Below are 22,956 nucleotides of genomic sequence, written 5' to 3'. Positions count from 1 at the left end.
CCCACAGCTCACTGCTAGCAAGTAGCTGGAGAGCACCTTGCTGCACATCAGTGGGGCCATGAGGACCCATCTCTGTACCGACAGTCCTCATAACGGGGACGTCCACGTACCTCTGGTGTCTCTCCTCAATAGATGCCCATCTATCCTCCATAGCAGACCATCTATTTAGAAGAGTCACCATGCTCTGTTGAGTCTAGCGAGTTATGTCCTCCAAGGAGGTTGCCACCTTCGCCATGGTGGCATGTTCATGCGCCATTGCCTCCACCACGGCATTGCTCATGTTTAAGATGGACTCTTCCATTCTCTGCGCACTCGCAGTTACCATGGATGCAAAGCCTGTCAGAGACTCCTGCACTTGTTGCTGAAGTTCCAGCACCGCTCTCTTTCTGGATGGCCCCAGAGGCACAGGATCCACATGCAGCTGAGCAGAGCTAGGAGCGCCCTGCAGCCTCCGACGAGGACTCTCCACTGCTGTCCCTGTCTCTGCTGATGCTCACTTGTGAGCTGTGATACACCAGGTGACAACACTAATCTATCTCGTGAATGACCCACGGAGGTGCGCGTCTCTGCGCTGGTGCTGGGTGCGCTCAATTCTGCTGACACTGCACCCTCAGAGGTTGCAGCTTCCTCTGAGGAGTCTTCCGGCTCTTCCTCCTGAACAGTGGGGAGGGAGGCTCTCGATGGTCCTGTGGGGGAGTAAAGGCATGAGTTAGACATGTGATATTAACGTAGCAGGCACATCGAATTGTGCAGATGATCAGAACTCAATCTGTATGAACATCAGATGCCATATCAGTCACTCATGCAATCTAAATGAGAGGGTTGCAAATCTATTCTGTCCCCAGCTTGCTCTACTGCACCCGTCTCTCTGTCCTCCACTTCCAGCTCCTCAGCACCTTCAACGATGTCGAGAGTAGCCTCCTCAGCAGTGGTCAAGTGCGCAATGGAAGGTGGCCCTCCTCCTGTCCTGTTTATTGTGGGCTCTCTTTTCCTGCAATGAGGGACACAAGTGGAGTTTGAGTGAGAATGTTGGAATGAGTGTAGAGAATCCATAGCATAGGTGCTTAGAGGGAGACAAAGATGGAGTGAGGTGCCAATACTAAGGGCCCTCCCTGTGCGTTGTTGGTTGTTGTCATTGCATAACAGTGATAGCGAGTATGAGGGGTGCATAGTAGAATGGTGAAGTGATTCTGTACATAGAGAGGGATGGTTAAGGGTGCAAGGGATGTAAGGATAAAGTGGGATGTGCAGGAGTAGGTTGACAATGCAGAATGCTGGTGATGAGAGGAGATGGGGAGTAGATTGAAGGTAAGTGTGATGTTATACTCACTTTTGCTGTGCGTAGCAGGTCATTGAACCTTTTGCGGCACAGAACCCAGGTACGTGCACACAAAGACCTGGCGCTAACCTCCTCAGCAATTTGTAGCCAGGCTGCCTTGGTTTGCTGAGGAGGCGCCTTTCATCCATTTGAGGGGAACAGTACCTCTTGGCATGAAGGGATATTTACTAGTCCTAGCCCCTTTGGGGCTATTGCGGATCAGGCGTATTTCTCAGATGTTCACTTTCAACTAAAATTTGAGGTGGCCAAATCCTAAAAACGCTTAACTGGGTCTAAAGGTCCGGGCTATCTCTCCCTAAAGGAAAGGAACAACCTGAGAATGTTACCGTCCTCCAGATAGCACTTTTAATAAGTTTAGCCAGACTGTAATGTCCTGGATATTATGAGGGTCCGGAAATCTCCTTTCAGAAAAATGTACCTCTTCACCAAAGAGTGTACAGAGATTGAATTTGCGAGTTATTGATATAGAAGACTTATGTGAGACAACTCTAAAAATATATAGAGATTTATTAAAAGAACCAACATGCAATTTACAGTTAGTGAATCAGTCAATCGCAACGTTAACAGTTCTAAAAAGAGAAAAAATACGATCTTTTTAACAGAAAATCTTACTTTTAAATCTTAACTTCACTGCTGTATTACAGTTCTTAAAATTTTCTATACAGAATATCCACCAATATCAAAATACCTTTGATCCCCGAGGTACAAAGAGTGAAAGACCACAGATCCGCCTCTGTAGTTGAGAATCAATCGCCTTGCCCGATTAAACCGACTCTGATATCCCATTTGAGACTTCAATATTTATACCCTTTTTCAGTTGTATTTCCTTTAAGGTTTCTGCTGATGCAAGTTAATTATCACTATTCATCTTTCTGCTGACCTCTGCAATTCTTTACTGCCACATCTGTTTGTAATATTCCAGAACCTGCCACATCTTCAGGTGTTCTGGGTTCACCATATAAAAAGGTGTGAAGGGCAGATATCCCTTATTTTATGTGTCATCTTTACGAGGGCAGATGTTCCTTATCTTATGTGCCATCTTTACGAAGTTTAATTTATATCACATATCCAGAGTTGACCATTGTGTAGTTCCCAAAAGGTCAGCTACTCGGAGCCATCCCATTCTTCTGTTTCAATAAGGTTATTTATTCAGGGTCAACAACTTGTCCTGTTTCAATAGCCAGAATTCTTTCATAGCTATTTCATAGTTCGTTTTCTAAATTTCCAAACCGAGTTTGTCATGTTTTAAAGAATTTATAAAGAAGTTCCTTATAAGGTACTCTTCAGGGTCAACCACTGTCTTATCTCAACAAGGCCAGAATTCTTTCATAAGATAGTGTATTTTTCTAAAAAGGCTATATAGTATATTCCTTCACAGGCACCCTCTCACCCCCCTCTTGACCAAAAAATGAGCACTTCCTTCTGCTGGTTGGTTAAGGGCAGGGTTTGGTCAATGTTTCAAATAAGGTTACAATAGTATATTAATTTCATGAGATTCACAAGAGCCTAATCATGTGCTACATGAAAATTCCTCTAAGCCATCCCAGGACAATATTTTGCCTTATTTTAAATTGGACAGAAATTAAAAGAATGATAGGTACATTGTCATGCAATTAGCGAAACAACATGTAATTAGAATGTAAAATTGGCAGATGTACGTTCCATAGAGGTGAGTTATTCATACGAGTCAAGGAGACATTGTTTGGAGCTGGCTGAAGTGTGACACGCTGTTCCATTGATCCAGCGTGAGGACAGATTCTTGTTTTCTTAAAGGCCTTGCCAGAAGCTCAGTTGATTCCTTCTCCATCCGCAGTGTTTTCCTCTTTCATTGAAGTAACTTGTTCGTCTTTACTTGTTTTGGTTGTGGCTTTTTGCGAAACCAATTTCTGAGGCATTGCCAAGCATGGAGGAGTCGGCGACACTGCCTGGCTGACCATTGTCAGTAGTTCAATCGCATCCATTTCCTGTGTCGTGCTCCAAGCTGGGTCTTGGAAGACAGTGTACGACTGCACCTTGTATCATTCCTCCATTTCGGTATCCCGCAGGACATCTTTTTAGATTGTCTATGGAGACAGTTTTAAGAGTTTGCTTGCCATTCGGCAGATTAATATGTATTTCAACAGTCCTTTCATTAATAATGGAACGTATTTGAACAGGTTTTTTCCACTTAGGTCTTAAACCAGGTTTTTGCTCGAACTTCTCTTCCTGTACCCATTCTCCTGCTAGGGGTTGCCTTGCTTTTTGTTTGTCAATTTTTTCTGCCTATTTGTCTCCATTATCCTCTGATCAATTTGATATATCTCATCTGTTATTTCTTTTTTAAAATCTAACTGTCGCTGTCGGGTCAAGGAATCAGAGAGTGTAGAGGCAATAAAAGAACCATGGGTAAGCGGTATATGCATCTCAACCCCATACATTAGATAATATGGAGTTTTACGGGACACTGTCCCTGATGCAGATGCGGGCACATTATTAAGTGATAGCTGCACTTCCAAACTTAATTTTTGTGTTTATAGTTTCTAAGGTCTCTGTTGTGTAGCAGGGACTGCTGGTAAACAAGGGCCCTTGGGTTTCCCTTGGGCAACTTAACTAGCACAATACCAGTAGGGGTTTCTGAGTAAAAGTACTTTGATGGATATCCTGATGGATTCTCTTTTGTTGGGTCTAATAGCTGAATCAGTTCCTCATCCTGACTAGCTGCCCGTTCTGCCCTAGTGATAACACTAATATTGGCAGGCCCCTCTCGAGGGGGTGTCATGCAGACCGAATGTTTCACTTGTTCTTCTGCAAGACTGTTGCCTTTTGAGTGTACTATCCTGGTGGTATGCCTGTTTCTAAAAAGGTTATATAGTATATTCCTTCACAGGCGCCCTCTCACTCCCTCCACAAGAGCATGGAGGGAGTCATCATCGAATCTTGGAGAGGCCTTTGGTCTTGAAGCAGTCATTTTGATATGTGCCACACTGAGAAGCATCAGAATAGGAATGAAAAACAGCAAGGCTGCATGGACCCCTTAAATGCAGCTGGATGGACGATGTCAGCAGAGGCGAGCAGCAGACCCAAACCCACTGATTGGGCCGGGTAGCGCGCACGACGGGCTTAATCAGCCCAGCTAAGGGAAAATTGTTATTTCAGAGCGGATTAAACCGGCAGCGGGACCAGAACCCGCCGAACAGCCAAACCAACTCCAACCCGCCACCGATGGTAAAATCGCAGCCTATGTGTCTATTGCTTGATCACACTGAAATCTCATTGAATGGTCACATAATGAGATTTGCTGCAGCATATCTGTCAGCCCAAAAGTCTGCATTGACATAAGCAGCAAACCCTTGCACACCATTCTTTCTGCCTAGAAACCAGGCAGTAGTGTCACCTAAGATTCTTTGCCTTGTGCACAGAAATTTAAAACATTAAATGGGGATCGTTGGAGCATTCTGCTCTATGAATTCTCTAGCTTCCCTTCTTGCATGATAAATGTTTTACATTGTTCTGTCTACTCAGAAGTCACTAAAATGAAATTTATGTGACATCTGCCCTAGTTATGTTTGTGTTGACTGCACACTGGTAGCCAAATTGTTCATAATTCCTGGTAAATTTCAAGAATACCTGCATCTTTAAACTGTACTGAGCTATATTCAAATCATAGACTCATACAGCACTGAAGGAAGCCATTCGGTCCATTGTGTCTGTGCCGGCTTTTGAAGAGCTATCCAATTAGTTCCACTCCCCCTAGCCCAGCATTTTTTCCCCTTCAAGTATTTATTCCCTGCTGAGTTTGTTTCCACCACCCTTTCAGGCAGTGCATTCCAGATCATACCAACTTGCTGCGTAAATGTTTTTTCCTCATCTCCCCCCATTAATGATGCCTCTGTTAGAATAACATTCAATGGAACTTCATACAAATTCATGTGATTTCAAAGTAGTAGACATTTGATGCAATAGCTTCTTTCTGGTAGTGTATCTCCATACCTGTTGCCTTTGAATTAACTTGCTAAGCCAGAAATGATCATACCCCTTCAATACAATGTTCCAGGTTATGCTTTTAATGTATCCAGTTACAAAAATGGTGCAGTTAACAAATGTTACATTTGGACTCTGTCTGCAGAGAGTCATAGGCCACTTTATTAAGGAGCAACAGTTTAAGTATAATCAAATACAACATGCAATCAGGATAGATATAGTAGACTTACAACCCGTAACAGATGGGAACGGCTCACCGGCCCTGGAACGGACGGACAGAGGTTGAAGCAGAACCATGGTCTCGGATCCCTGCCAGAGCTAGCATGAATCCACCTCAGAGGTTGAGCATGAGCAAGGTGTTAAGCCGAAGCTAGCATGAGATCCACCCCAGAGGAAGCTCTCCTCCTCTCTGCCTTTTTTTCCCTTTCATCTGCGCATTTATATACCTTATATTTCACTAGGCCGGTGGATATCTTATGTCAATCATTTGTTACCCATTCAATTGTCCAATTACAGGGGAATAGGTACCTATGACAAACTCCGCCTGTCCCCATGAGATCCTCCCTCCGCTTATCTCTTGTTTGGACATCTTACACTTTATTCTGGACAGCTTGTTTATCATAAGACTCCTTGCTCACCCTCTTATCAGGCCTAGCTATGCACACTCAAAGGCCTGCTTTTGTGTTCTGTCCTCATAACGACCTTAGCTCTTTGTACCACTCCCTATCTGTTATGATTGGAATTCTCCTGTGTCAACAACTTATCCTATTGTTGAGCTGGCAAACTCATTTCTTTTATGAAGCCATTATTTCTTTTACAATTCACAATTTCTTTTGATTCATGATTTCTTACACACTGTTGATAAAGTGTAAATTGGACAGCAACTTCCAGCGACTGCACATGCGCAGTTAAACGCAGAAATCAGGAAGTTGCTGTCCAAAGTGCCCTGCTCCTCCAAAAGCTGCATGAAAACAGTATTTTGTCAAGAGACTCACCATTCAAATACATTGAACGGCATGAAATTGTTGTACTTACCTCATAGATACGAACTCAACTGGCCAGAAAAAGTTAGGGCTTATCCATTCCAGTGTAAGCACCCTTTTATCGGTGTAGTAAGTCTTAATTACTGGCAAACAACCTCTTTGGCACAGAAAATTAATGTTTACAAGTGTGGAATCTCATTCCTTCAGATTTGAATTATTGTTGGAGATTTCTTTTTAAATATAAGGGCCTAGAAATTCAGTTGGGCGCGCCAGCCGTTAGCGCCTTAGGGGGAGTAGATCTCGAGCGCTAGGCGCTTATCGCCCGGGCGCAGCGCGATCTGCGCCTCTCCCCAACTTCAGGACACATTTCGCGCCGGCGCAAAGTCTTAGCGCGCGCCCTGCTGCGCGCGCAGATCATGACGTCATTTAATAGTGCAACGCCCTTTGTGCGCCCCAAACCGGAACTTCACTCGCGCCGGCCCATTGTGCGCCGGGCGGCCCTAACGACTGTGAAGTGGAACGGTACACAGGCCAGCCGGGCCGGGGGGAGCGCTAATTAAAGGGCACTTACCCAGCAGTATAAAGGCCAGCCATTTTGCAGCATTCACTCTTGTGCAACGGTTTTTTGGACAGAGACCAACGAGGAGAGTTTACTGGTTTGGACCAACACTTGGACAGGTATTTTTGGCTCAGGCCAGAGCTTACCAATTATCTTTGCCTTCATTCAGAGCTCAGTGTTTGCCAGCATATAATGGGGGCTGCATTGGGTGGCAACGCTGAATTTCAGCCTTATGCCAGAAGGGCTTACAGACGCCGTGAGAGAGTGGCAGCCCTGGCTAGACGCAGAGGGGGCAACAGGCGTCGCCAACTGAGGCCTTACCCACGCAGGGTATACCGCCAGCAGACCTCCTATCTGACCATGTCTGCCGCGATGTGTGTTCGGAGGCTGCGATTCCGAAGGGAGGTGGTTGCAGACATCTGCCGGCTGCTTCAGAGAGATCTGCAGCCACAGCTGATGCGCAGGACGTCTCTGTCGGTGGCAGTGAAGGTGACGGTGGCTCTCAACTTCTATGCCTCCGGCTCCTTCCAATCCGCTACTGGGGACATCGCTAACATCTCCCAGTTCGCCGTGCATTGCTGCATCCGCCAGGTGACCAAAGCCCTTTTCAGAAGGAGACATCAATTCATCTCCTTCCCCATGACCCTGGACAAGCAGCAGCAGCGTGCAGTGGGGTTTGCAAAAATAGCGGGCTTCCCCATGGTGCAGGGCGCCATTGACTGCACGCATGTGGCTTTGCGGGCACCTCTTGAGCATGCCGAGGAGTACCGCAACCGGAAGGGCTACCATTCCCTCAATGTACAGCTGGTGTGTGACCACAGGCAGCGCATCCTAGCTGTCAATGCCCGCTTTCCAGGCAGCAGCCACGATGCCTTTATCCTGCGACAGACAACTGTGGCTGACATGTTCCAGGCACAGCCTCCCCCAAGAGGATGGCTTATCGGGGACAAAGGCTATCCTTTGTGTACCTGGCTCATGACCCCGCTCCGCGCGCCCACGACCCCTGCTGAAGAGGCATACAACGAGAGCCATCAAGCGACGAGGAACCTCATAGAACAAACAATCGGCGTGCTCAAGCAACGGTTCCGCTGTCTCGACCGCTCCGGGGGAGCCCTCCAGTATTCGCAGGATCGAGTCTCCCAATTCGTCGTCGTTTGCTGCATGCTGCACAACCTGGCTATCCGCAGGACTCAGGCACTGCCACCTCACGTTGGACCACCACCTCAGGAGGAGGAGCAGGAGGAGCATGAGGACGATGAGGACGAGGAGTACCAGCCCAGGAGGGACGCACAAGGTCCAAGGGCCGCCCGTCGTCGGCTTATTGAACGTCACTTCTAGGCCCCCTGTCAGGGAATGGCTTGTGCCAATGATAGAACATGATTGCAGCCGCTCCACAAGCCCTCAGCCGGTTAAGGCAACAAACACTTCAAAGATCAAACATGGACAATGTGAATAAATAAAATGCTTTATTGTACAAACTCTGGGCCCTTCCCACATGAAAACCAAAAACAGATGAAACCCCCAAAAAACACTCAAACACATTACTCGCTCCCACAACCTGGGGAGGATTAACAAAATAGGGCAACTAAAATGGCCGTCATTCTCGGCCTTCGTCCAAAACAAACATCACATCATCGGCCTTCAAAAAACAAACATCCAATTCTCGGCCTCAAGAAACAAACACAAATGGCCACACATTCGACTATTTGGCCCGCTAGGGCGATGCCTTGGCCATCTTTGGGTGGCCCCTGCCCGCCCTGCTGCTCCGCCTCAAAGTAAGGCCATTGGCTGCTGCAAGGCTGGGGGCAGGCTCCTGAGGGGCACATGTCGTGACGGCAGATGCCCTTGGGGGTCGGCCTAGTCGAGGTCTGGCCGTCGAGCGGCCGGCTGTTGATTGCTGCAGCTGTGGCTGGCCAGCATCAGTCGCTGCAGCAGCTCCTGGCAGCTCCACTGGGGGAGTGGCAGTGGCGGCTGGAGGAATGGCGGCAAGCTGGCGGATGGCAGGCACTCGCTGGTCGCCTGAGACACTGGCACTCGCCCGGGCCAGCACTGCAGCATGCGCACCAATCTGCCGAGGGACAGACCGATGTGCTGCTGCAGCGCGCCGGGTGCCCTGGCGATGCCTGGCTGACACAGCGAGTGTGGCAGCAGTGAGTGCCCGTGTTGACCTGTTCACTGACCGCAGCAGAGCAGCCAGTGACTGGATGGCACCACTAATCGCCTGGCCAGTCGCTGACAGATCTGTCCGGTATTCCGCCCGACTGGTGGCCTCTAAGGGCCCAAACTCGGCCACACTCCGAGAGAGGGAATCGATGGGCTCAGGCAACCGTGCCACTGCCGCCATGAGCTCCGTGTGCCGGCGCTCCGAGTCCGCGGACAAGTCTTCGAGGCGTTCCATCTCCTCGGCGAAGAGCATCTCCTGACTGGAGGCCGGACTCTCCCTCTGGGGAGACGGCCGCCGAGCTGGCCGACTCTTCCTGCGTTGCTGGAGGCCGCTGGGCCCAGCAATTGGACTCCCCTCCGACGCATCCCCCCTCTGGGGAGAAGGCCGCCGAGCTTCCACCCCCCTCCCGCCTTTCTGCAGCACGCAGGTCCCAGGAGCTTCCCTCCCCTTCGACACTTCCGCCACGCTGCCCTCCAGGGAAGACGTGTCCCCTACATTGGCCTGGGTGGCCGCGGCTGAGGGTTCCCCTGATGGGCCGCCTTCCTCTTGCTCCTCCTCCTGCTCCTCCTCGGAGGGTCTGTCACTGGCAAGTTGAGGGACCTCCTCTTGACCATCTGAAAGCAGGAAGGCACAAGAGTAGCTTTAGAGTGAGGAGAGGGCGTCAGTGCGGGATGCATGAGTGGTGGCATTCAGCGCATTGGTTGGACAGTGGCAAAGGATGTAGATCTGATGCGCAAGCGGGACGAGAGAGGTGCAAAAGGTGATGTCCTTACCATTGCTGCCCAGAACAGGGTCGGCATCTCCACATGCAATGGGCCCAATCACCCGGCCACCCATGAGGCGCTCCACGCGATGTTGCAGGTCGGTGAGTGGCTGGATATGGGGTCGTCCTCCCCCGGTCGCAGTCCGGCTCTTGCGATTATTCGCCAGCTTGGCCTGCAAGAGAAAGGACGGCCTCTAAGTATAGTGTGTCGCCGTGATCTTGTGTGCACTGCCTCCCATGGTGGAATAACCTGGCCAGTGTGTCGCCATGATCTGGTGTGCACTGCCTCCCATGGTGGAATAGCCTGGCCAGTGTGTCGCCATGATCTGGTGTGCACTGCCTCCCATGGTGGAATAGCCTGGCCAGTGTGTCACCATGATCTGGTGTGCACTGCCTCCCATGGTGGAATAGCCTGGCCAGTGTGTCGCCATGATCTGGTGTGCACTGCCTCCCATGGTGGAATAGCCTGGCCAGTGTGTTCAGTGCAGAATGTGCAATTGATGCTCATGCCTGTGCCATAGCTGCTGGATGAAGGCTGGCCATTAGAGCTTTCAGGTCCCTTTGCCCATAATGTGAGGTGCACATGCAAGGATGAGGAGGTCATTGGAAAGGGTACTCACCCTGACAATGCGTGTGAGGTCATTTAACTTTTTGCGGCATTGGGCACCGGTCCTGGGGACGTCGCTGTTGGCTGACAGCTTGCTGGCGACATGCCTCCAGGCTCTCCTGTAGACGCGGACCGTTGCCTTCTTGCCATTGTCCGGGTACAAAACATGGCGCCTCTTCTCCACAGCAGCAAGCAGCACACTCAGATCACGCTCTGAGAAGCGCTGCGCACGTTCACGGGCCTTCTCCATGTCTTCAGGCGCTATTTGGGTCCAGCAGCAGTGTTCAGGCCTAGCTGGAGGGCTCCACTATCCAGGGCGTGGCAGCAGACACAGTCGACCCTTCCCCCTTAAGAGCTGGCCGGCGCCAGGGTGTCTGCTGTCAATCACGAGATGGCCGCACCTGCGCTGTGCCCGGCCTCGGCGCTATCGATCACCACCTCCGGCTTAGCGCCCAAAGAGAGGCGTCCAGCAGCAGTTTTAGCGCTCGCCCGAACTAGTAGGGCGAAGCTAATGAATATCGGAGAAGTGACCTAGATTTGGCGGCGGCCGCAAACTTTAGCGGACGCCCCACTTTAGCGCCCCAAAAGTGGCGTCAATGAATTTCTAGGCCAATAACTTTTCTTTTACTTTTTTTTCTGTCTCTTTTATCTCTTAATCCAGTCTTTCTTTCCCTTTCTGTACCTGATTTGACATTGAATTCATTATTCTAACTGACACTTCCTGGTTCAGACTTTGCGCTGCTTATTAACGATTCTTCAATCTGAATGGTTAAGGAGATACACAGTTGCTTGCCATCAGCACACATGTCCCAGATGCCCTGTAGAGGTCGCTGGGTGTAGTATCCATTGTTTTATTCTAGGTGTAGTATTCATTGTTTTATTCTGGGTGTAGTATTCATTGTTTTATTCTGGGTGCAGTATCCATTGTTTTATTCTGGGTGTAGTATCCATTGTTTTATTCTGGGTGCAGTATTCATTGTTTTATTCTGGGTGTAGTATCCATTGTTTTATTCTGGGTGTGGTATTCATTGTTTTATTCTGGGTGTAGTATTCATTGTTTTATTCTGGGTGCAGTATCCATTGTTTTATTCTGGGTGTAGTATCCATTGTTTTATTCTGGGTGCAGTATTCATTGTTTTATTCTGGGTGCAGTATCCATTGTTTTATTCTGGGTGCAGTATTCATTGTTTTATTCTGGGTGTAGTATCCATTGTTTTATTCTGGGTGTGGTATTCATTGTTTTATTCTGGGTGTAGTATTCATTGTTTTATTCTGGGTGTGGTATTCATTGTTTTATTCTGGGTGTAGTATTCATTGTTTTATTCTGGGTGTAGTATTCATTGTTTTATTCTGGGTGTAGTATTCATTGTTTTATTCTGGGTGCAGTATTCATTGTTTTATTCTGGGTGTAGTATCCATTGTTTTATTCTGGGTGTAGTATTCATTGTTTTATTCTAGGTGTAGTATTCATTGTTTTATTCTGGGTGTAGTATTCATTGTTTTATTCTGGGTACAGTATTCATTGTTTTATTAAGGGTGTAGTATTCATTGTTTTATTCTAAGTGTAGTATTCATTGTTTTATTCTGGGTGTAGTATTAGACACTACATCTGAATGTTTTAGTCCTGTACACCATCAGTCCTAATGTTGTCAAAAATTGTTTTTTACAGGAATCCCTGGTCAGAACGGTGAGAAAGGTGATAGAGGAGTAGGGTACCCTGGACTGCAAGGTCTACCAGGACTACCAGGTACTGTAATATGTTAACAGTATATCTTCTTTTCATTTCTGAAAAGATAGATCACCTCAGCACAAGTCGAAAAACCCCCCAGAAAATGCTGAAAATACACATAAGCTACACCAGCATCTCGAAACGAGAAAAGGCAGGTTAAATGTTTCAGTGTAGACTCGTAGTCAGAACTCATTCTTTTTATCAACACAAGTTAAGCTTCCAGGTTGATTTTACAGTGATTCTGGGAAGTGGGAGTGAATGAAAAAAATACTTCCTTATAAACACAGATTTACCACAAATTATGCATTCCTGGTGTTTCTTTTATCTTGGTATCAAACAAGGTGTATCAAAATAACAATTGATACAAACACACATATATCACTTATTAATTATTATTGGATATATTCTATATTATTGTGTATGGACACAATATGGGCATGGGCAGCAGAGCTTTGGATGACCTCAAGTTTACGTAGGGCAGAACGTGGGAGGCAAGCCAAGAGTGCGTTGGAACAGTCAAGTCTAGAGGTAACAAAGGCATGGATGAGGGTTTCAGCAGCAGATGAGCTGAGGAAGGGGCGGAGTCAGGTGATGTTACAGAGGTGAAAATAGGCGGTCTTAGTTATGGCGCGGATATGTGGTTGGAATCTCATTTCGGGGTCAGATATGACACCAAGGTTGCGAACGGTCTGGTTCAGCCTCAGACAAATGCTTGGGAGAGGGATGGAGTCGGTGGCTAGCGGACAGAATTTGTGGCAGGGACCGAAGGCAATGGCTTCGGTCTTCCCAATATTTAGTTCAAAAAAAATTCTGCTCATCCAGTACGGATGTCAGACAAGCAGTCTGACAATTTAGAGACAATGGAGGGGTCGAGAGAAGTAGTGGTGAGGTAGAGCTGGGTGTCGTCAGTGTACATGTGGAAACTGGCACTGTGTTTTCGGAAGATGTCGCCGAGGGGCAGCATGTATATGAGAAATAGGAGGGGGCCAATTATAGATCCTTATTAGACTCCAGAGGTAATGATGTGGGATGATTGTGGAAGGATTCGGAGGACCAAGGTCTGATTGTTTCATTGGCTTCAATGATGCTGGAATAGATGGCAGCTGTAGGTGAGATAACAGAAGCGATCTGTCACTGGTGAGAAAGGTTCTCCCAAAGAGGTGGCACTGGACATAAAGTTGGATTTAAAAACTTGTAAGCTAAAGAAATCTGTATATGTATTAAAAATGCAGTAACCAACATTTTCTTTGCTCTGAAACTTACCATCTGTGACATGGCATCCTTGACACCACTTCTGCAGCTGTCATCTTTTCACAAACATCAGACCAGACTCTCAACACGCCACACTTACCTGGTGTGTTGTCCGGACATTGTAAAACCCGACCCAGAAGCTGGAAAACCAAAAAAGACCCTGAAAATTGCTCACAAGTACCCGTTAATAGGTAGTTAATTGCCTTTAATCCGTTTCCCGCCACTAGGTGTCGGGTCCATTCGTAAATCGGGGACCCGACACTTGGGAAGGTTGTGTGGAGGCGGGATGACGGCGGGTTCGGAATCCAGCGTCAATCCAAAACGGCTTTAACCTCTGACCCTTCTCCAAACCCACCCTCTGAATGCCAGCAAAATCGTAGCCATAGGATGTCATTTGTGACTTTGATAAGGGCTGTTTCAGCGCCGTGGCATGGGTTGAAACCTGATTGGAGGGGTTCAAATATAGAGGGGGGAATTTCCCGGAGGGTCAGCGGGTGGGATCAGCGGCGGGTCGGGTGGGAAATTTGATTTTTTTGACAGCGGGTCAGGACCCCACTGTCAACCCACCGCAATGCGCCTTTCCCACAGGCACATGTGTGCAGAGGCAGGCGACCCAATTAAAACAATTATTGGGTTGTTGACAGACCCTTAATAATGCCTTATCCTTACCTTTTCACTTTAACTGCTCGCCCACTGGGTCCACGCTGCTTGGGGACCACATCTGTGAACCTGAGGCGAGAGTTGAATGCCCACTGCTCCAACTGATTACTTGACGGCTTCAAATGTACAGTAAAAGCTCCCACTTGACAGATCATCACTTTCTTCAGCCACAAGCTGTTTCTCAGTCCATTTCCAGCACAGATTCTGCAGGTTTTCCACTTTCCACTCTCCATCCACTCTCACCTCATTGGAAGAACTCTCTCATCATTGACAGAATGCTTCTGCCCTCTCTACTTCACCTGCCATCTATTCCATCAACATGGGTGCCCTTTATACTGTCTCACCTTGGTCCTCAGAATCCGACCACAATCAGCCCAAACACCAGCAGCACCAGGCACACCAGCAGCACCAAAAGCAACACCAAACTTCTCCGCAATCAACTGATGCTGCACAAGACAGAGGGCATCAGCACCCAAGCACATTGTTGCCAGGGATGGCCTCACCATGGCCAGATTTACTTCACTTGATGCTGTACAACCTGGCTACCACATGATTCGCCAGGTTGGCACCACCCCACACCAACACCATAAAGCATCCCTACAATGCCCAAGCCATTCCTTTCACACTCACCACCATTGCAGGGGGTACCGTTATTTCTCACCATTCAATGCAACTCACTAAGCCACTTCCAAAGGTGCACACAAATCTGTCCAAGAACGCAAAGTGTTGAAAATAAAGGTTTCAATGTTTGGCAGCACATTAACAGAAACTTCACATGAACATTGGATAAAGGACCCAAGTGGCTACCCTTGTGTATTGTTAGTTGGTACATAGAAACATGTAAACATAGAAACATATGTTTCTATGTTTCTATGTTTCTATGTTAAGTGGCTACCCTTGTGTATTGTTAGTTGGTACGATTGCACTAGGATGAGGGTGAGTGTGAGGGATGGCTAGTGAGATGGGGATGTGATAATGTAGATAGAGAGAGAGGTGGGTGGATGTGCAAGGTATATTGGTATGAGTAAGGATGTGCAGGAGTAGGATAGGGAAGGCAGAGTGATGGGGGTGTGATGAGAGGCACATGAGGATGAAGGTGAGTGTGACTTTGTACTAATATTTCGTGATCTAATGGGATCATTGAAAGGTTTGCGCCACTGCACCCAGAGCCTCCTGAACACATCCCTGCTTGTGACCTCCTCTGCAATCTGCAACCAGGCTGCGTTGGTGTCCTGGAGAGGTCTCTTCTGCCCATGGGATAGGAAGAGGACCTCCTTGTGTGCTGTGACTCCCTCCATAAGCATATGGATGGAGTCATGGGAGAGCCTGGGTGCAGCCCTCTGCCTCTGTGCAGTCACTGTCAGTGTTTGCAGCACTTCAATGCTGTAGAACACTGACAGCACAAATCTCAAAACAAAGTTGCGCCATCATCCCTTTAAGGAAACCAGCTGATGACGCGTCATGAATGACGTCACCAGACCCGCTTCTTCTAATTGGACCGGGAAATGCGCTGGGTGGGCTTAACAAGCCCCAGCAACGTAAGTTCCTTTTAGGCAACAGGATGGAGCCAGCAGCGGGGCCCCAACCCGCCACTGACATCGCCCACCCCGGACTCGCCAAGGTAAGGAAAATCCCGGCCAGAGTTGCGGGAAAGGTGGGCATTGATTTGGGAGGCAACAACATATTCAAGTGGGAAAGAAGACGAACGTTTAACCTTGAGAATGTTTTAGAAGTAATCGCTACTCATTCAGCAGATCACTCACACATGTCAGACAGCACCAAATAAGAAGGCAGAAGCCCTCTGAAGTCTCCTGGGTCACCTAGGAAGACCAGGGATAGAGGAGAGAAACAATCGGAATGTAACTCTGCTGCTAGAAAGGAAACAACATTAGCAATATTTGGCTCACATAATGACAACCAGGCCCAGTAAGCAACCATGATCCGTGGCTGCATGAGCAACAAGTTTTTCTGACCGCTCCTGGAAGGAACTCTTTCTCTCCAACCACTCACTGACCAGAGTTAATGGAGCTCATATCTCTAATCTCATTTCACCTTTCCACGCCCACTAAGAACAAATTGAGGCATCGGAACACAAACCCACATTGAACTGCCCTGCGGAGCAGAAATTGAGGCATAGGAACAGGAATCCAGATTGAACCTACCCATGCCCCACCCCACCCAACTGGACAGAAATTCAGACATCAGACCACAAATCCTTATTCTCTCTGCTGCCCACTGCTCATAAATATTGCAGTCTGACCATAGCTCCCCATCCATTGGATTTCCCCTCCCAACACTGAGCAGACAGTGCAACACCTCCCCCCCTCTACCACCTGGAGTAGAGATATTATGACCATACCTCAAAACCACATCAGAATTTCTTTCTCCCTCCACCATCAGCAAAGGTTTCATGCTACCTCCTCTCACAATGAACACACATACCTGGAAGGAACCCCACCAACCAATATACACTAGGCAATACATAGGTATTTGGAGCCAACCCTCCTCAGTGAAGTAACACCGCCGCCCCCCACCCCTCCACCCCTCCACCCACACACTAACCAGTTGAACAACATCTGCCCCATCTACTATTGCTTTGGCTACCAGATCCCAGCCTCCTCATCTGAGCACATCTCTTCTCCTCCTCCTACATCCCAACCCCACAAGTAAGCATCACTTAACTTAATGGAACCAAACTCCCCCCTCTCTAAATCTTCCCATTCTCCCCTGCTTCCTACTTCTTTCTCCCCCTCTCTTTCCTCTCTCTCCCTGTATCTCCTTCCTCTTCCCTTAGTGTCAGGGACAGCTCAGTGAGTAGCACTCTCACCTCTGAGTTAGACAATCATAGATTCAAGCTCTACTCCAGAGACATGAGTGCATGATCCAGGCTGACAACTTCACTAGCAGAGTTTCTGCCTTTCATATGAGATACTAAACCAATGACCTCTTTTAGGTGGACATAAAGGATCCCATGGCAGTATTTGAAAAATAGTGGGAGAGTTCTCCCTGTGTCCTTGCCAACATTTATCCCTCAACCAATACCACCAAAACAGATTACCTGCTCATTATCACATTGCTGTTTGTGGGACCATGCTGTGTGCAAATTGGCTGCCACATTTCCATATATTACAACGCTTTAAAACAACTTCAATGCTGTGAAGCACTTTAGAATGTCATGAGGATGTGAAAAGTGCTATAAAATGCAAGTTCCCTCTCTCGTTCTTCCCCTCCTTCCCCTCCTTGGTCCAATTCAATTATCCCTCACCCTCTAACCCTGCTTTACTGGAATCCTGCACTTGGTCTTGACTTCCCGTGTGCATCACCACAGGGGATTGACTTATACAAGCATGAATATAAAATACAGGTATATTGGGCCAGTAATTCCTGTCCCAACGCGTGAGTACGGACGGGGTACTCACGCGTGGGCCCGGAGGAATTGCCGGTTTTCAGCATGCACAGCGCATGCGGGGAAAACCGGCATTTCCTCTCCTCTGACCCAAGGGGTTAAGAGGTGGAACGCGTGCGAGGTTTCAGGTAGCGCGTGCGCGCTGAACTTCCTTTTTTTTTGAAGAGTTGCCCGTGGGGAAAAGACTCCGGTTTTTACGCGTGAAAAAAGCAGCCGTAAGTACTTACTTTTAACAGGTAAGTGGTCTATTAAGTAAAATTAGAAAATTTTTCCACAGGTTCATTATTTTTGAAGACTTTACAGTAAGGTAAGTGTATTTTTAGCCCCGATTTTTTATATAATAATTTTTTTCAAAATTTTAAATTATTGTTTAAAATAGTTTTTTTACAGTTATTTATAGTTCATTTAAGTAGTGCGATGTTTTTTTTAATATTCTTTCAAGTTTAAGTAGTGTTTTGGGGCCAGGAGTTTTCATGAGTTTGACAGTTCTTACTATCAAACTCATGAATGAACTTTTGCAACCTCCCATTGGTTGCCCAGTGCTCACGTGATTCCAGCCGGCTCATCGCACTAAGTACGCCGCTGGGTCACGCACGCACAGCGCGGCAGGACCTGAAGCGGGCCAGTGACAGGAAATGCAATGCAGGCCAGGATTGAAATGTCAGCGCGCCGGGTAAGTGCACATCGGGGGCTTGCACGCGCGGCAAGCCCCCAAACCTAATTTCTGGGCCATTATCTGCATGTGAGAAAACTACACGAGGAGAAAATGGGTAAGAAAAAAATGTGTAATGTGTGAATAGGAATCATCATTTAAAGGGTACATTTACTCAAACACCAATTTATTCTAATGGAAACAAAACTGCTGATTTATATGAACAATTTAGATCAGCATTCCTGTGATGTGATGTAACACAGCAGCAAATGCACAAGTACAAAACATGCTGTTCCTTGGGGGGTTTTGCACTGACATTGTTTCTCCTCGCATATAAAATTGTCACAGAGATTCTCTTAGAGAACAATCATTGTAACAAGGGAGAGGTGGAGAGTAGTGAAAATGCATTTACACACAAGTCAAATGTCAATGATCATCATGACAACATCCCCACAGCCAAACAAGCCAAAGTTTGTGGGAACAACGATGCATATAGGATCTGGTCTACACAAGCATACACAGATGGACAGGATATTGTAGCACTGAAACTCCACAGGTCTCAGTAAGAATAGATGTTCAGTAATGCATCGTAGCTTTTCACTCCAGTGAACGACATACATTTCAAAAGCAAAAGTTGACATAAAATACAACAGGATTTCCGCATGCGCCTGCGCATGCGCCAATTCCTGAAGTTGCAAAGGCGGAATGATGCCAGACGTTGACAGTTTGCCATCATCCGGACCGCAAATTCCGGGCCAATATTACAGCTGTACATACTGGCTCTATCAGGCAACACTGTATGCGGCCAAGAACCAATGTGGTTAACCAAACTCTAACAGTAGCTTTTCATTATGTAATTAAGTGGTAACACTGTTCTCATGATCTCTTTAGGCCTAGTTCTATTTTATTATAACAGCCAGAAGCAAATAAAAATCTACTCGCACAGTTGCAGTGCAAAGACCTATATCTATAAAACAGCAACTCAAGATGATATTGGAAATCACACCCAAATTAATTGTAAAACGCATGAATTAATGAAAAAGCACACAGAGCCAGCAGCATAATAATCACCACTTCACTGTACTGTAGACTGGCAGAAAGCAGGTATATTACCTGCAGTCCACCTTCCCAAATTTCCACGCCTGTCACACAGCAGGAGCATGTAACATGAAAAATTTCCCTCCTACGGAAGGAAAATTTCCTCTGGTAACAATTGTTATCAATGTTGTAAACATTGTGGGAAGATTTCCTGCATTGACATTTCTAGTGAAATCATAAATGTATTCTAAAAGAATATTTTTACGATTTTGCCAGGAATAGTGCCAGTTTTAGGGCGGAACAGCAGAAGAACCTCCAAAAAGGTACTGCTTAAATTCTTTTAGTGGGGCCAGTCGGAGCAGGAGTGCTCTCCTGTTCCTACAATAATACTCTGGGCCTCTGCCTCTGCTTTCCACCCCCCCCCTCCTCCGCCCCCACCATTGTCAAATGATGTGAATATAACATAATTCAACATTTATAGAAGAAGAAAGACTTGCATTTATATAGTGCCTTTCACAATCTCAGGACGTCCCAGAGTGCTTTGCAGCCAATGAAGTACTTTTGAAGTGGAGTCACTGTTGTAATGTAGGAAACGTGGCAGCCAATTTGCACACAGCAAGCTCCCAGAAACACCAATGAGATAATGACCAGATCATCTGTTTAACATTAAACATTTAACAATACAAAACCTATATTGAAAACATAGAAACAAAGCTTTATATCATAATTAGCCTGCTGTTTTGGTTGAACAATTCCTGAATTATCTTTCTTTCTGTTCAGGATCTACGGGCTTACCTGGAATTAGTAAAGAAGGGTACCCAGGAAGGCCTGGCTCACCTGGAAAAGCCGGAGATCCTGGAAAATCAGGGAGAGCGGGACCTCCAGGTCCACCTGGAACATGTCAACCATCTCTATGTTATGTAGCATTAGTAGGAAGAGATCCCTTTAGAAAAGGACCAAACTATTGAAGCTGTATCACCATCCATGTTGGACAAATGAACTTGGAGTGAGTTTATAGTGGACATTACTCAAACTGGTGCTTATCCTTGAAAAGTCCTAAAAGAAGTCTCAGGAAGATTTACAGGAGAGTACCTATGTTCTACATTATTGACCAACTTTTACTGATCCATTGCTAAAATAAGAGGAATATCAACTGCTTAGAAGAGATCATTAGCTACATATGTGTTGTTGGTTTTCATTCCATTTTTCTGTTTTATTTACATTAGTTGTATTTGTAATTTAATGCTATGCTGAGAGATGGAGAGGTCGGATATTGTAATATCTATTATTGAGCTTGCTGTACAACATGCTTTGATCTGGTAGTATCTGTTATTTCTTCGATAAAACCATGGTCAATTTCTTAATGTGAGTTACTGCTTTTTATCTTTTACTGAATTGAATCAGATAAGATAACCTTCCTACTGATATCAATAATTGTAAAGATGTTCTACAGAATGCACTCTGTGATTAGTTTGCAAAGTCTCATATGTGCACCATCTGAGATGTATACTTAATACAGTTATAACACAACTCTTGCAATTTATCCTTAAGTGACTTCTAAGAATATTAAAGTAAAAAAAAGAAATCCAGCTCAAGAAATACTTGTTAGCCTTTCCTTTGTTTTGAAAGTTGTCTTGCTTTTTTTCCCAATCTTTATTTTGCTGCTTTTTTGTACCTTTGTAAATCTTCATTAAAAGAAAAATCCATTTTGTAGGAGAATGAAATTAAACCTCAAAATATACTTCTGCTAAGATTTATTTTTATTGGGCTGCTTTATTACTGTTTCAGGATTAATATATTTATCATTATTTTGCATACTAGTACTCTTTGCATGGAACAGCTGCCAAGAGAGAAATGGTTCCAATGTTCCAACTCAGTTAGTGAACAGTAAATATTAGTTTGCAATTTAGCTAAATTAAACTGTATAAAGATTTATTTACCTTAACATTAGCCCACTTATCATATATTTCTATGGTGGTTTTCAGCAGGCTATAGGGTAATAATTAATAGTCCAGACATCTCAGTTTGGAAATAAAATGTAAGGTTCGCAAAATTCTACAGATTCCCCCAAACCAAGAAGAGAACAGATTTTGGACTGTTTAAAAGAATATTGGGCCAGAAAGGGGCTTAAAGTCAAAACCCCAGGATTTTGGCTATTTTAAAAGGCATGTCCAGGCCTGTGGAAGGCTGTGACAAAGGAGTTGGAATGGGGCACTGTAAAACAAACAGTTTGAGTATTGGAATGGGCCAGATTGTCTGGGAATGTTCTGGGCCGTCTCAGTCATTCTACATAAAGACAATAGGCCTTACGGAATGACAGTCCCCGCCAAAACTAGAGAACCATCACAAATATGAATAATACAGTACATGGCACTAAATCAATGAAAGGGACCCTGACCCCAGCAGGAGAAGACAATCGTACAACAGATTAACCACTCAGAGAGATTTCCAAAAACCACTTCACACACTTAAACCGATTTCGAAGCAATCCCGAAACTAGTTAAAAGTCAATTAAAAATAGATGGGACCAAGTCGAAACTCGATAAAGAATTTAAAACTATCCCGCCAAAATTAACAATGGGCCAGAGAAGATTTGGCGGGCAGATAAGCAAGGCCTCAAATGGTATAATTGAGGCCTGCTTTGTCAGTTACACGGAGACAGTGTGTGTTCACTCACGGATCATCCAGATATAGACCAACAACAGAGGCACAACTCATTCAAAGAATACATCAGCCTCGAGACAATCGCGGCAACCAAGGGCCCCAAGAAACCAACAACTAACAATATTACCAACAACTAGGTAATATTGGGCCACCGTGACCAACAAGAAACCAACCTGGAAGAAACTGAAGATTCGCAAATTTGTTTCCACTCTACAAGCTAGCTTGACTTACCCCTGGGTAAGATTTGATGAAAAAAACTCTAAACCCTATACCTAACCAAAGGAAATTGGGTACTTACCAGATAAATCCAAATAAGCACCCGACTGCATCAGCGGACACGCGAAGACTGAAGACCCAACGCAGGTGAAGTCTTCCACCACGTCCGGGGTATGGCAGGCCCCAACCGGCACACCTAAAGAGAACCCCGAAATCGCAAACCTCTACAACTGTCAAGGAAGTCATTTGGTGAGCATTTCCCTGGTCATCTGGAATCCAACCTAGTTAGTGTAGTGGGATTGGGAGGGGTGAAGTATTTTGTCTATTGTCATTCTCCCTCGCATATTCCGAAGTGTTCCCCCCTTTTAGAGTGATAAGATTATTGTATTGTATATTTTCCTGTCTCAAAATAAAAATCCAAGTTCTTTTAACCAACTCAGTTGTCTGTTTCAATTTCATTACAACCCCCAAATAAGTCCAAAGTCTAGAACCAAGGGAGTGGGAGCGATTCGAACCGCTCAGGGAGTCAGAAGCAAAGCTGACCACACACACCACCCCTTATAAAAAGTACATCTATAAGTTTATCATTTTTCACCAACAGTGGGACCTAAATTCAAGATTCACTGCATTATACAGTAAAATGAACCTGGAGACATCAAAACTACAATGAACTCCTTTGCACTTTCATTGACCACCGTAAATAAAGTAATTTGTACAGTATTCTCATTATCAATGTTTATTGTAGACCTAGGGACTACTGTATTTTTGCTTTTAAAAATAATCTGGAAATAAAAAGCAGGTATCAGTAAAATTGTAGCTGTGTGTTTTTATTTAATTTATTCTTGGGCGTCCCTGGCAAAGTCCCCATTTATTGCCCATCCCTAGTTGTCCTGAGAAGGTAGTGGCGAGCCTTCTTCTTGAACTATTGCAGTGGTTTTGATACAACTGAGTGGCTTTCTAGGCCA

The 22,956-nt window shown here is 45.9% G+C and overlaps 1 protein-coding gene across 1 annotated transcript in view; it reads left to right on the top strand.

Annotated features, from left to right (window-relative positions):
* The window catches only part of col21a1 (collagen, type XXI, alpha 1), a 639,396-nt gene extending 616,970 nt beyond the window's left edge, over positions 1–22,426 (top strand). Inside the window, exons 29-30 of the mRNA XM_085996520.1 lie at positions 12,045–12,122; positions 19,892–22,426. Of these exons, the coding sequence (XP_085852646.1) occupies positions 12,045–12,122; positions 19,892–20,079 (266 nt within the window). The 3' untranslated portion in view covers positions 20,080–22,426. The remainder of the gene's footprint in view (positions 1–12,044; positions 12,123–19,891) is intronic.
* The last annotated feature ends 530 nt before the right edge of the window (positions 22,427–22,956 follow it).

The sequence above is a fragment of the Somniosus microcephalus genome, chromosome 9 (genome assembly GCF_052327205.1).
Source record: "Somniosus microcephalus isolate GS21.2 chromosome 9, FLI_Smic_1.0, whole genome shotgun sequence".
Taxonomy (NCBI): domain Eukaryota; kingdom Metazoa; phylum Chordata; class Chondrichthyes; order Squaliformes; family Somniosidae; genus Somniosus; species Somniosus microcephalus.
The sequence above is the reverse complement of the archived record's forward strand: the minus strand, read 5'-3'. Positions and strand labels throughout refer to the sequence as shown.